We start from the raw sequence: 13,369 nt of genomic DNA, 5'->3' as shown, positions 1-13,369 counted from the left end.
ACAACAACTCATGGATCTCGATCCAGCCGAACTTCTATTGCATCTGCTCGCCTTAAGATTGAGGCAGAAATGGCAGCCCTGCAGGCACATCAGAAAATGTTACAACGGAAACATGCATTGCAGAAAGAAGAGGAGGATCTGAGGAGAAGAAAGGAACAAATGGAGCTTGACACTAAAATCGCTGTATCAATGGCCAAGATGAAAGTATATAGCAATGTGAGATCAGAAACAAGTGAAATTAATAATCCTCCTCAAACCAATTCCCCACAGATATAGAATATTGGAACTGAATCTCTTAATCCTAATGTGGAATAATTTTTACCTTCAAGTTCATATGCAGTGTCACAACATCCTCCTGCATTTCCTATACAGTCTCAAGTAGCAGCAGAGAATTCAAAGCATTTTCCAACTCGGACAGTTCAGCAGCAGCAGCAGCAACAAATTTTTCGATCTAAATCAAGGCCAACCCATTCTACATTACCACCTAGTATCATTCATGATGGTAGACAAGAGCGTGGATCACGATTGCAAGATGCACATGGATCATGTTTGCAGGCTGACTTTAAAGAAGGAAATATTCTTAAGCTTATTGACAAGCAAAATGAGATTGCAGCTCTACTGGTCCAACAGAACAACTTGTCTTTGCTTCCACCAAGGGAAGTTCCATTCTTTGATGGAGATCCATTGCGATACCATGACTTTATGCGCACCTTTGATGAGGAGGTGGTGGAAAAGAAATCAAGTGGCTATGCAGATTGCTTGCATTTCCTGGAGCAGTAGACTAGAGGACTAGGGCAACCTAAAGCCTCGTGCACACCGGGACGATTATCGCGCGCGCTTATCGCCGACGTTTTTCGACGCGTCTTTTGTGTTCATACCCAAGCGATTTTCGCAGGCGATGAGCCGAGTGAACGTATAAATTCACTCCCTGACATTAGATGGCGCTTAATGAAAAACAGAAATACCCCGGTACACATCGAATCCTATTTGATCTGCAATTCCTCTCCATAACAACTCCCTCTTATCGAGATTTTTGCAATCGCTGTCGCGTTTGTCATAAAGCCCTTTGTGTTCAGACACCAATGAGACCAGCAGCTCTACATTCATCTTGCCTCGATGCTTCTTCTTCGTCTACTTACTTCCTCTTCGTCGTTAGATATCAATGTGTGCTCGGCAAGACCGTTTTGTGCTTGAGCGCCACCAAGTCGTGTTTTACTGTAACTTCAGCAGCTCCAGGCACGTGAACAAAAGCGCCAATCTCATTGGTCGGCCAGTTTTTAACGCGGCGCGTCAAACCAAAAAAATCGCGTTTTGTGCGTCGGTGTGCACACTCACATTGGCGCCCTTTGTTTAGTCACGAGGCGTTAAACTTCGGCGATAATCGCGCGCGATATTCGTCCTGGTGTGAACAAGCCTTAAGGCTAAGTTCACACTACACGACTTTAAACGTCTGCAGATCGCTGTGCTGTTCAGACTACATGACTTGATTGTCTGTCTTTAAGTCGTTGTGTTGTTCACACTACGTGACTCTATGTAAATGATCTGCAACCGGGGGTTACACACCACACGAGCTGACAACATCTCTGTCACCCAACGACTCTACAAACCACGTTTTGTCACGAAAACACACGTGAGAATTGGAACGGGAATGACGCGAAACAACACGTGAAACAGGAGCACCTCACACACCATTCACACTCCTCCTTCCGCTTCATTCATTCATTCATTCTTTCTTTCGTTCTTGCTGCTTCGCTCCTGATTCAGTTGTTTGTTCGTTCATTCTCTCATTCGGTCTCGTTTCCATTTTTATTATTTTGTCAATTCTTAAAATAATTTTCATTTCGTCTTTAATTCGTTCATTCGTTCCTTTGCTTATTTGCTTATTCTTTTGCAGTTTTCAGTTTCTTTCATGTCTTTCACATCCTTTCAGACTTTCATTTGTTTCTTTCTTTCTTGTTTGTTCTTTTCATTTGTCCTCATGTGTTCATGTGTTCTGTCTTTTCATTAGTTTGTGTCATTTCTTTCTTTTTATTTTTGTTTGTCCTTTCTCTGTTCTTGTAGTTAGTTTTTTTTCTTTTCGTTGTTTCTTTTAATTTGTCCTTTATTTTTCTTTTTAGTTGGTTCTTTCTTTTCCAATCTTTTTGTTTGTTCTTTTTTTTCTTTTCATTTGTTCTTTTAATTTGTCCTTTATTTTTCTTTTTAGTTGGTTCTTTCTTTTCCAATCTTTTTGTTTGTTCTTTTTTTTCTTTTCATTTGTTCTTTTAATTTGTCCTTTATTTTTCTTTTTAGTTGGTTCTTTCTTTTCCAATCTTTTTGTTTGTTCTTTTAGTTTTTTTTTCTTTTCGTTTGCTCTCTTTTTATTCTTTCACTTTGTTCTTTTTCTTTCTTTTCATTTGTTCTTTTTGTTTGTCCTTTTCATTTGTTTTTTTTTCTTTTAGTTGGTTCTTTCTTTTTTTACAATCTCATTGTTTGTTCTTTTTCTTTCATTTTGTTTGTCCTTTCTTTTCATTTGTTCTTTCTTTTTATTCTTTCTGTTTGTTCTTTTTCTTTCTTTTCATTTGTCCTTTTAGTTTGTTCTTTCTTATAGTTTTTTTTCTTTTGTCCTTTTCATTTTTCCTTTCTCTTTGTTTGTTCTTTTCGTTTGTTCTTTCTTTCTTTGTTTCTTTCTTGCTCTCTTTCTTTTCGTTTCTCTCTCTCTCTCGCTCTTATCACACGTGGGTGGTTTTTCCCGATCGTGTTGGCATTTAGAGGTTCTCGTCACACGTGAGCCGCGCGGCTGGTGATCTGCAGTGATTAGTGACGCGCGGCTAATTAAAGCACATGAGCGGATCTTCAGATTGAATCTCTCTCGTGTCGCTCAACAGTCCTCTCATTATTATATCTTCTACAGGCGTATCTTCATTACTCAGAGAGCCCTAAACCTGCACATTCATGAAATAAGACTGATTTCTGGCCTGTTACAGAATGATACTTAAAGTCACACTTTAATGAAAAGATAAACAAACGAAAGGACAAACGAAGAGAAAAAAATGAAAAGAACAAAAAGAAAGAAAAAGAACAAATTAATAGAAAGAAAAAGAAGAGACCGAAAGAATAAACGAAAAAAAAAAAAATAGAACAAAAAGAAAGAAAAAGAACAAATGAAAAGGAAAAACAAAAAGAAAGCAAAAAAAAAAAAAACAAATGAAAAGAATGAACAATCGAAAAAGAAAAACAAACTAAAAGAACAAAAAGAAAGGACAAATGAAAAGAAAGAAAAAAGAACAAACGAAAAGAAAAAATTAAAAGGACAAACGAAAAGAAAGGTTATAATTAACCTTTCTTTTAATATATATTTTATATTAAATAATAATCCACCTGAACGACTCGTGTAATGGCCAGACCTGGTCTAGAGAGAGAGAGTTTACAGCGTTAACATGTTCATCTCAGATGCTCTGGTGTCTTCAGAGGCCTGCGATTGTTTCCTCTATTTCCATTTATTGGCTCAGCAGTGAGAAATACAACAATAAAAGAGATTGATCCCCGAGAGTTCAGTGTCAGTATAATAGCTTTTTCTTTGTCTTCTTTTTTTCAACTTTTTTTTTTAAAGTGTAAAAACTTTTATACTCCATCTTTAATTCTTTTTTTCTTTCTTTCTTTCTTTCTTTTTTTTGTTTCATTTTAAATTTGTATATACGGCACAATGCAAAACATTGGCTTTCTTTTCTGCAGGGATGCATCAAATTGATCAAAAGCTAAAATGAAGACATTTATAATCTTACAAAAAAATAATGCTGTTTTTGTTTTTTTTCTATTTATCAAAGAATCCTAATAAATTCAGCATTGCATCACAGGAATAAATTACATTTTACCATATGTTCACATAGAAAGTTATTATTTTAAACTGTAATGATATTTCAAAATCAGTCAAATTAATGATCAAATTAAAGCAGCAGTGGTGAGCAAGAAGAGAATTCTTTCAAAAAAATAATATTATTATAAAATAATATAATAATAATAATAATAAATTAAAAAATACTATACTATACATTAATATATATATTTAAATAAAATGCAATTGAAATGTTAATTGTTATATTTCTTTGAAAGTTGCTAAGAGCAGATTTAATGTAAATTTGAAGTGGAAGATTTCAATAACAAAATAAATAAATAAATAATTGTTGTTCTGATGTTTGTGCAAATTGGCTAAAAACCTACTTCTTTCAAAAACATAAAATATTGCCTCTTTTTTTTTTTTTTTTTTACTAATACTTTGTAGAATATATATTGCATATGTATTGGAATTGCAAAATATGTATTTTATCATTATTTAAGTATTCCACTACAAATTTAATTTAAATACTTTGCAACTGGAGTTGTTTAAAAATGTGTTTATTTTTTACATTTAAAATTGTATTTCATTTAAATAGTTTTATATAATTGTATTTTAGTTGCTATTATTTATATATTACTTTATGCACACAGTGACACTTTTTTATATGCGTTTTCATTTTTTATTGTTGTAGTTTAAAATAATCACAATACATGCATTTATTTTTATTTTTTTACTCTTTAAAAAATATTGATCTCCCTATTGTCACAATTTCCGATAAGGAAATGTAGCTTGTAAAACCTGCAGTATTTTGGAAACGGCTGAGTCTCGGTTACGCTCCTGAAAAATGTTTGCAGCATGATTGTACTTTTAGTTTAGGTTGGTTCTTCTCCTCAGCGCTGCTTGTTTTCCAGGTGGAGTCTGATCCTTCCAGTCGGGCTGGAAATGCATTTCTGAGCATAATATGGCAAAGCCCTGGAGTTACGCTGCGAGACATTGACATTTCGGAGTGAAGAATAGCGCTTGTTGCCGTTATTATGCCCTCACACACACACACACACACACACACAGTGTTTGTCTTCACTTCAGCTGCAGAATGTTTCTGGTAATTGAACAGCAGCTCCGGCGCGGCGCTGGAAATAGCGGCCCGATGTAATACAGCCGAGTGCAGCTCGCAGGAAAATGACTTTTATTTCCTCCGTCTCTCTCTCTCTCTCGCTGTTGATTGAGAGATGTTGATTTGTGCGCTTTTCACTTCGATCCACGCCATGCAAACTCAATGCAATTAAAAGCCAGTGTCGCAGTTGTCGGTGCTGATGATTTAATAATCTTGCGTCTGCGCACCTGCATGAAGACTTATTTCATCTAATCATCACATCTCGTCTCCATCGCCTTCATTTTCCTCTCAATCGTTGCTTCAGACACGACTCCCATGATGCAGTTCATTTGATTCTCATCTTTTATACAATTGCATCAGTTTGAACCCCAATATTTTTGTAGTTTTTAAGGTGAATTAAGTAGTATTCTGAAGTAGTATTCTGCTTCAAATTTTATTTTAATCTTCTCTTTGCATCTTAATTTTTTTGTGTATTTAAATAATTTACATTTAAGTTTTATTTATTTAAATATATGTATTAATGTATAGTAATTTATTAATTTTATTTTTAAATTATATTATTCTTTTAATTGAAATATAATAATTAATATTTTGTTAAATTTAATATTTTTTTAATTTTTATAGTATTATTCAATTCAAGTTCATTTGTATAGCGCTTTTCACGATGCAAATCGTTGCAAAGCAGCTTTACAGAAAATTAAAGTTTCTTCATTATATTTAGTAATAGCTTATATTATTTTTTAATGTATTAATTTTATATTAATTAATGTGTATTATTAATTGTTCATATTTAATAAATTGTATATAAATTTTCATTTTCATTCATATTACTCTATAATATTATTTAATCTCAAAACTGAAGGCCAAAAATAAAATCACTTTAAAAAAACTGCAAAAAATTAATAAATAAATACATAAATAAAACTGCATATTTAAACTGAATTAAAAGAATATAAAGTAATATAAATGAATAGGAAATTAATACATTTATACATTCAATTAATTAATGCATTTAAAAGAATAATACTATATATATATATATATATATATTTGTGCTGATTAGCCCCGCTCAACATGGAATCTCATTGGTCCAAAATATCTCTCCACATAGTTGTGTACTAAACTTTAAATTCATTCTGACTGGCCGTGATTGTGTCACATATTAGAACTGTTTTACAGTCGTTGACTTTGTTTATTTAGAGTTGTTGGTTCCCGTTTGTCTTCTGCAGTGCACGTGCCGTAAGGACATGGTGAAGATCTCCATGGACGTCTTCGTTCGCTGCCTGCAGCCCGACCGCTACGATCTGTGGAAGCAGGGGAAAGACAACACGCTCCTGGACCACCTCAAACCCACGAGCCTCAGCAGCCCCGAGCTGGAGCACTGGAGGAAAACCAGGGTCACGTACAGAGAGAAACTCCTGCGCAGGTGCCCAAAATTTTCAGTCTTTCATTTTTTTTTTTTTTGCAACAAAAATCTGTTAGTTGGCCTTTATCGTTGATTTTAGAAACTACCCGAGCTGGAGCACTGGAGGAAAACCAGGGTCACGTACAGAGAGAAACTCCTGCGCAGGTGCCCAAAATTTTCAGTCTTTCATTTTTTTTTTTTTGCAACAAAAATCTGTTAGTTGGCCTTTATCGTTGATTTTAGAAACTAATTTTCATCAGTCCCCTGAACAAAAAAAAAAACATGCTTTGCGCAAACTCATTGTTTCGTTTTAACGATGTGTGACTGTGAAAATCTGTGTAAGTACTGAATATATTATGTGCTTTTAATGCTAAACACAATACATTGTTAAATTACTAAAAATAATTTATGGAATGATAATAGTAAAAAGATGCGATAGCGTGATGTAGGAATGTCACGTTATGACGTTCATGGTTCGATATACTAATAGTGCAGCTGTTGTAATTAAAAAAAAAATTGTATTTGTGTTATTTTTATTTTTTTTTACTGGTCAAAATAAGTGCGCTAAATGCATTGTTTTTTTTTCATAAATCTCATAAATTTACCATGGACGTGAAATGACCTTTATTGTTAGGATCTTAATAAACAAAATGTTATCAAGTCGGAAAACTTTTGGGTTGAAAAAAAGTTATTCGTTTGTGGTATTTGTCGTAGAGCTCAGGCGAAGGTTTTTATTTATACGTTTTTTTTTTTACTTTGACCTTCACTGTTCAAAGCGTCATCAATAAAAACTATCAAGCAAAAAACGTTTGGGTTGAAATACATTCGTTATCCATTTGCGTTATTTTTTTGTAGAGTCTAGGTGAAGATTTTATTGACCTTTGAGTTGTTTTTTATTTGATTCGTAATAAAAACTATCAAGTGGAAAAATGTTTTGTTTGAAATAAAAGCTCGTTATCTGTTGCTTTTTTTGGAGTGCTTATGCGAAGTTTTTGATGACCTCTGACCTTTACTGCTCGAATTGTAATTAAGACGATCAAGTGGGAAAAGTTTGATTTGAAATAAAAGTTTATCAGTTTGCTTTGTTTTTTGTAGAGCTTTGGCGAAGTTTTTTTTACCTTTGACCTTTACCGTTCGAATTGTAATAAATAAAAACTATCAAGTGGGAAATTTTGTTTGAAACAAAAGCTCGTTATCTGTTGCTTTTTTTGGAGTACTTACGCAAAGTTTTTGATGACCTCTGACCTTTACTGATCGAATTGTAATAAATAAAAACTATCAAGTGGAAAATTTAGTTTGATATAAAAGTTCACAAGGTTTTTATTGACCTTTGATGTTTACTCTTTGAATCATAATAAATGGGAACTATTAAATGGGAAACGTTTGCGTTGAAATACATTTGTTATCCATTTGCATTGTTTTTTGTAGAGTCTAGGTGAAGATTTTATTGACCTTTGAGCTTTTCTGTTTGATTCGTAATAAAAACTATCAAGTGGGAAATTGTTTTATTTGAAATACAAGTTCACTAGGTTTTTATTGACCTTTGATGTTTACTCTTTGAATCATAATAAATAACTATTAAATGGGAAAAGTTTGCGTTAAAATAAGTTCGTTATTCATTTGCGTTGTTTTTTGCAGTCTAGGTGAAGATTTTATTGACCTTTGACCTTTACTGTTCGACTCATAATAAATGAAATCTATCAAGTTGGAAACGTTTGGGTTGAAATACATTCGTTATCCATTTGCGATGTTTTTTGTAGAGTCTAGGTGAAGATTTTATTGACCTTTGAGCTTTTCTGTTTGATTCGTAATAAAAACTATCAAGTGGAAAAATGTTTTGTTTGAAATAAAAGCTTGTTATCCATTGCTTTTTTTTTTTGGAGTGCTTATGCGAAGTTTTTGGTGACTTTTGACCTTTATCGTTAGAATTGTAATAAATAAAAACTGTCAAGTGGGGAAATTGCTTTGTTTGAAATAAAAGTTCACTAGGTTTTTATTGACTTTTGATGTTTACTCTTTGAATCGTAATAAATAGGAACTATTAAATGGGAAACGTTTGCATTGAAATAAGTTCGTTATCCATTTGCGTTGTTTGTCGTAGGGCTCAGGCGAAGGTGAAACAGTTCCGCCGTCTGAAGCTGGAGGAGGTGAAGGTTCTGGTGGAGGACGGAGTGGAGCTGGACATGACAGAGTACCTGCTCAAGGTGGAGGAGCGCGAGCAGCAGCGGCGGCAGCAGAAGGACGAGCGCATGGCGCGGGAGGCGCTCCTCACGCTGGAGGCGCTGGAGAGGGAGGAGCAGGAGCAGGCGGAAGCAGCACTCCGTGGAGAAGGTGATGCAAGCAAACTTTTAGCATATAGCATCCACCCCATAAACCCTAGCAACCACATAGTAACACCCTAGCAACTGCCTTTGCAGGTGAAGATGGAAAAACAGAATCTCAGGATCCTCCATCGGAAAACGGAGAGGAGAAGAAGAAGAAGAAGAAAAAGAAGAAGCCGAAGCATCTCGACGATCTCTCCTTCCAGCAGGTGTTTGAGCAGTTCGCTTCCAGCGACATTCAGGACCAGAGTAATGGAGACGCTCCCGGCCTGCAGGTGAGCAGCTTCTCTGGTCCCAAAGGGTTTTTAGGTTTTTAGGATTTTAAACGTTGAGGTAAATTATCGTTAAATGTTTTCGCTCTCAGCCGAATCCTTTCATGAAACTGAAGAAGAAAGTTGAGGTGAAGAAGAGCCGAAGACATCCGTTTAGCAAGCCACCCATGCGCTCTCCTCACTCAATAGTCAAACAGGAAGCCTCCAGCGATGAGGGTAAGTACTGCTTTCATGATATCATTAACGATGAACATTAAGCGCAATATACTTTCAGTATAAAATTCCGAATTTTTTTTTTTTTTTACTATTAACATTTTGGACCTCATGCATGAAACGCAAGCAGATTTCTGTGTGAATTGTTCTTCAAAAACATTAATTTTCACTTAAAGTTTCAGTGCAACATTTTACGCTAGAACAGATTTACGAAAGATTTCCATGAATTTGTTTTATGTTTCAAATTTATTTCGTAATGATGTAAAATTGTTCATAAAGCATTCTTGCAGACTCGTTTTTGTCATGTTTCAAAAATTGCATTTTAAATAATGATGAAAAATCAAATTGTTCGGAAGGTTGCTCGTAATTATATATTTTAATTGTTCATTAAGCTATTGTTAATTTACTTGTTTTGCGTGTGCTTTAAATGCAATTTGTAGTAATATCCGTGAAAAATCGAATGTTTGTAAAACCATTTAACCTTTTCACGAACCCACCGAGCGTGAGTTTTTTTCAGCGACCTTATATTAGAATGTATCGCCTTATCGTTTCTATGGTGACAGTAGTCATGCGTGTCACGTGACACACCACAGCTACAATAGCTGTGTATGAGTGATGTATTGCTTTTATTTAATTTTTCCTTTTTATAAAAAAAAATCACAAATGTGTTAACTATATTATGAATTATCTGATATTCCGATTCTCAAATAATTGTAACTAAATATATTTGGTAGTTTAAACGTGTTCTAATCACACCGGTGCGATCGTACGCGTCAAAGGGTTAATGCAGAAATTATCGGCCAAAAATGGCATTTTGGTTTTTGGCCGAAAATATATGGCGTGCCGCACCGCCCAGCAGTGTTCAGAGCGCAGGTTTCACTGTGATGACCTTCTTTAAACTTAAATTTATGAAGCCGTTCTTGCATGCACAGAAACTTGTTTTTCTAATGTTTCAAAAATTACATTTAAAATAACGTACAAAAAAACGAATGATGTCCTTAAGGTTGTTTGTACAACATTGCGTAAAATGTGAGTAAATTGAATCTGGCAATTTAAGTGAAAATAACTTAACGAAAGGTTTACCTGAATTTGTGTTGCTCCTCTTTCATAGATTGCGTTAGCAACAACGGACATAAAATCGTTAAATTGTTCGTAAAGATATTCTTGAATTACATGTTGTTCATTAAGCTATTGTTAATTTACTTGTTTTGCGTGTGCTTTAAATGCAATTTGTAGTAATATCCGTGAAAAATCGAATGTTTGTAAAACCATTTAACCTTTTCACGAACCCACCGAGCGTGAGTTTTTTTCAGCGACCTTATATTAGAATGTATCGCCTTATCGTTTCTATGGTGACAGTAGTCATGCGTGTCACGTGACACACCACAGCTACAATAGCTGTGTATGAGTGATGTAGTGCTTTTATTAAATTTTTCCTTTTTATAAAAAAAAATCACAAATGTGTTAACTATATTATGAATTATCTGATATTCCGATTCTCAAATAATTGTAACTAAATATATTTGGTAGTTTAAACGTGTTCTAATCACACCGGTGCGATCGTACGCGTCAAAGGGTTAATGCAGAAATTATCGGCCAAAAATGGCATTTTGGTTTTTGGCCGAAAATATATGGCGTGCCGCACCGCCCAGCAGTGTTCAGAGCGCAGATTTCACTGTGATGACCTTCTTTAAACTTAAATTTATGAAGCCGTTCTTGCATGCACAGAAACTTGTTTTTCTAATGTTTCAAAAATTACATTTAAAATAACGTACAAAAAAACGAATGATGTCCTTAAGGTTGTTTGTACAACATTGCGTAAAATGTGAGTAAATTGAATCTGGCAATTTAAGTGAAAATAACTTAACGAAAGGTTTACCTGAATTTGTGTTGCTCCTCTTTCATAGATTGCGTTAGCAACAACGGACATAAAATCGTTAAATTGTTCGTAAAGATATTCTTGAATTACATGTGTTGCTTTTTTTTTAAATGCAGTTCATAATAATGTCCATGAAAAAATCAAATGACGTTCGTAAAACCATTCTTTCAGAAATTGTTGAATTTGCGCTAGAATAGTTTTACAGAAAAATTACGCAAATTTTGTTTTGCAAGTTTCATAAATGACAATCCTTAAAATGGTAAAATTATTTGTACGTTTGGTTCTTACGTAAACAATAAAATTGTAAAATCATAAAATCGAATGATGTTCATAGAATTGCTTGTGAAAAACATCTCGACTAAATTTTCACATTTAAATAAGAGATATTTCATTTGCTTGTGTTTCATAAATGAACTTCGTTATGACTTCGTAAAAGTATGTAAATGAATATGCATTTTTTTATTGTTGAAATTATTAGTGAAAAATTTATGCAAGAAAGTTTTTACAAATGATTTACACACAAATTTGGTTTATTCCTGTTTCTCAAATGAGGCTCAATTTATGACAATGCATGTTATTAAGTTACTTAAAATATAATTACGGCATTTCTGTCGTTCTTTGAAAACGGCAATGTTGTATTTTTGTTTTCATGGGGTACTGCGAGAAATATTCCGATTTTGTTGTCGCATGTAGTTCAGGAGAACAGAAGAAACTTGGCACCCTAGATAAATGTCTGATGGCTGAGGAAAAAATTGTTAAAAGTTAGATATGTTTTTACAATATGAATGTTTTTAGAACATTTCATTTTATTTCAGAGTGTTCTGGTTTGATGGTGAGATGTTGTTTTGTGTTTGTTTGTTTGTTGTGAAAGTGTGCAATAAAGTATGAAAGAAAGCAGCCACAAACAATCAGCGCTTTATAAGACGGGGCGGCTGGAAGACGGTTATTGATTTGTCTGTGCTGTGTTATGAACAGACAGACAGCTGTAAACCCGCACCGCCTGCTGTCACTGTAGCGTCTGTAGAGTCACGGCTCAGAGGAGGAGGACAACACTCATACTGAGCCACGTTATATAGCCTTCTATATGATTTATTTACCTCTAAAAAAAATTTGTGTTTTTAGTGTTTATGAGGGAGAATCATATTAAAATTCTTCTTATTTAGCTTCTGCACACTTTAGTTATTGTTGCGTCTGTCTGTCTAGCCATCTAAATATCTGCCAACTGTCACTGTATCTATCTATCTATCTATCTATCTATCCTTCCATCTGTCGCTCTATTGTTCTATCTGTCATTCTGTCGTTTTATCTATCTATCTATCTATCTATCTATCTATTGTTGTTTATCTATCTATCTATCTATCCATCCATCATCCATCCATCCATCATCCTTCCATCTTTCGTTCTGTCGTTCTATCTATCTATCGTTCTATCAGTCTTCATGGTGAAGTTGTGTACAGTGATTGTTGTAGTGTGCAGCTCCTCTGAAGAGTGAATCTTGCGTGTGTCGTCTCTGTGTGTTTCTGTAGAGATGTACTCTGGGCTGCCTGTAGGTGGCGGCGTTCAGCCGGAGGCCAAGAAGTCTGAGGAGAGCGCGCTGTGGCAGAACCGCACGCCAAACTTCCTGGCCGAGAAACAGTTCAACTCTGCGATGGCGACCATTGAACCGCACTGCGCTGTCTGCACGCTCTTCTGTCTGTACACACAGGTAATGCACTGTGCGGCACTATCAAAACACTAAAAGAGCCTCACATAATCAGACTTTTGGCTATCGGCACAAAATCTGGTTCACTTCGACGCTTTTTTTGACCAAAAACTGCCCGATTAGACAGGAAGTTGTTTTATTTCCGTGTTTATTTCTCTTTGGTTTAGCATGTTCTCCTCTCTCATGGGTTTGTGTTTGTGTTTAGCCTCTTAAGGACCCCTTCCACCTCTCGGACACGTCTGGCCTGGTGTCCCGGGTCGGCTGTCGCACCCGTCCGCTGGTTCCAGAGATGTGCTTCAGCGCAGGAGCTGAAAACACAGAGCCGCTGCCGTCGAACTCTCACATCGGTGATGACGGCACCAGCGTCCTGCTGTCCTGCGGGTGCTGCGGCCTTCAGGTCCACGCCAGTGAGTTCACACACCTCACATGCGCTTCTCATGATCCAGTGACGGCTTTGACGTGTCATGCTAAGAGCCGGTTCACACAGAACACTGCGCTGCTGTTTAACCATTTTTTATACAAATGTGCTTGATGGATGCCTTCAACTCATTACTCCATGCCTTACTGCTTTAAGTTCATACTAGAATGTAACTAGAATGACAATGAATTGTTTGTTTATGTTGTTTAATACTTTGTATATATAGTTTTC

General features: G+C 35.2%; 1 protein-coding gene across 1 annotated transcript in view; it reads left to right on the top strand.

Moving 5' to 3' along the window:
• LOC107742799 (lysine-specific demethylase 4B-like) overlaps positions 1-13,369 on the top strand; it is a 62,314-nt gene that overhangs the window by 29,650 nt on the left and 19,295 nt on the right. The window contains exons 8-14 of the mRNA XM_016555841.1: positions 6,158-6,325; positions 6,470-6,498; positions 8,435-8,664; positions 8,751-8,929; positions 9,019-9,142; positions 12,545-12,723; positions 12,926-13,127. Of these exons, the coding sequence (XP_016411327.1) occupies positions 6,158-6,325; positions 6,470-6,498; positions 8,435-8,664; positions 8,751-8,929; positions 9,019-9,142; positions 12,545-12,723; positions 12,926-13,127 (1,111 nt within the window). The remainder of the gene's footprint in view (positions 1-6,157; positions 6,326-6,469; positions 6,499-8,434; positions 8,665-8,750; positions 8,930-9,018; positions 9,143-12,544; positions 12,724-12,925; positions 13,128-13,369) is intronic.

This window comes from Sinocyclocheilus rhinocerous, unplaced genomic scaffold (genome assembly GCF_001515625.1).
Source record: "Sinocyclocheilus rhinocerous isolate Xijiao unplaced genomic scaffold, SAMN03320098_v1.1 scaffold1879, whole genome shotgun sequence".
NCBI classification, from domain to species: Eukaryota; Metazoa; Chordata; class Actinopteri; order Cypriniformes; family Cyprinidae; genus Sinocyclocheilus; species Sinocyclocheilus rhinocerous.
This window is presented reverse-complemented; position numbering and strand designations above follow the sequence as displayed.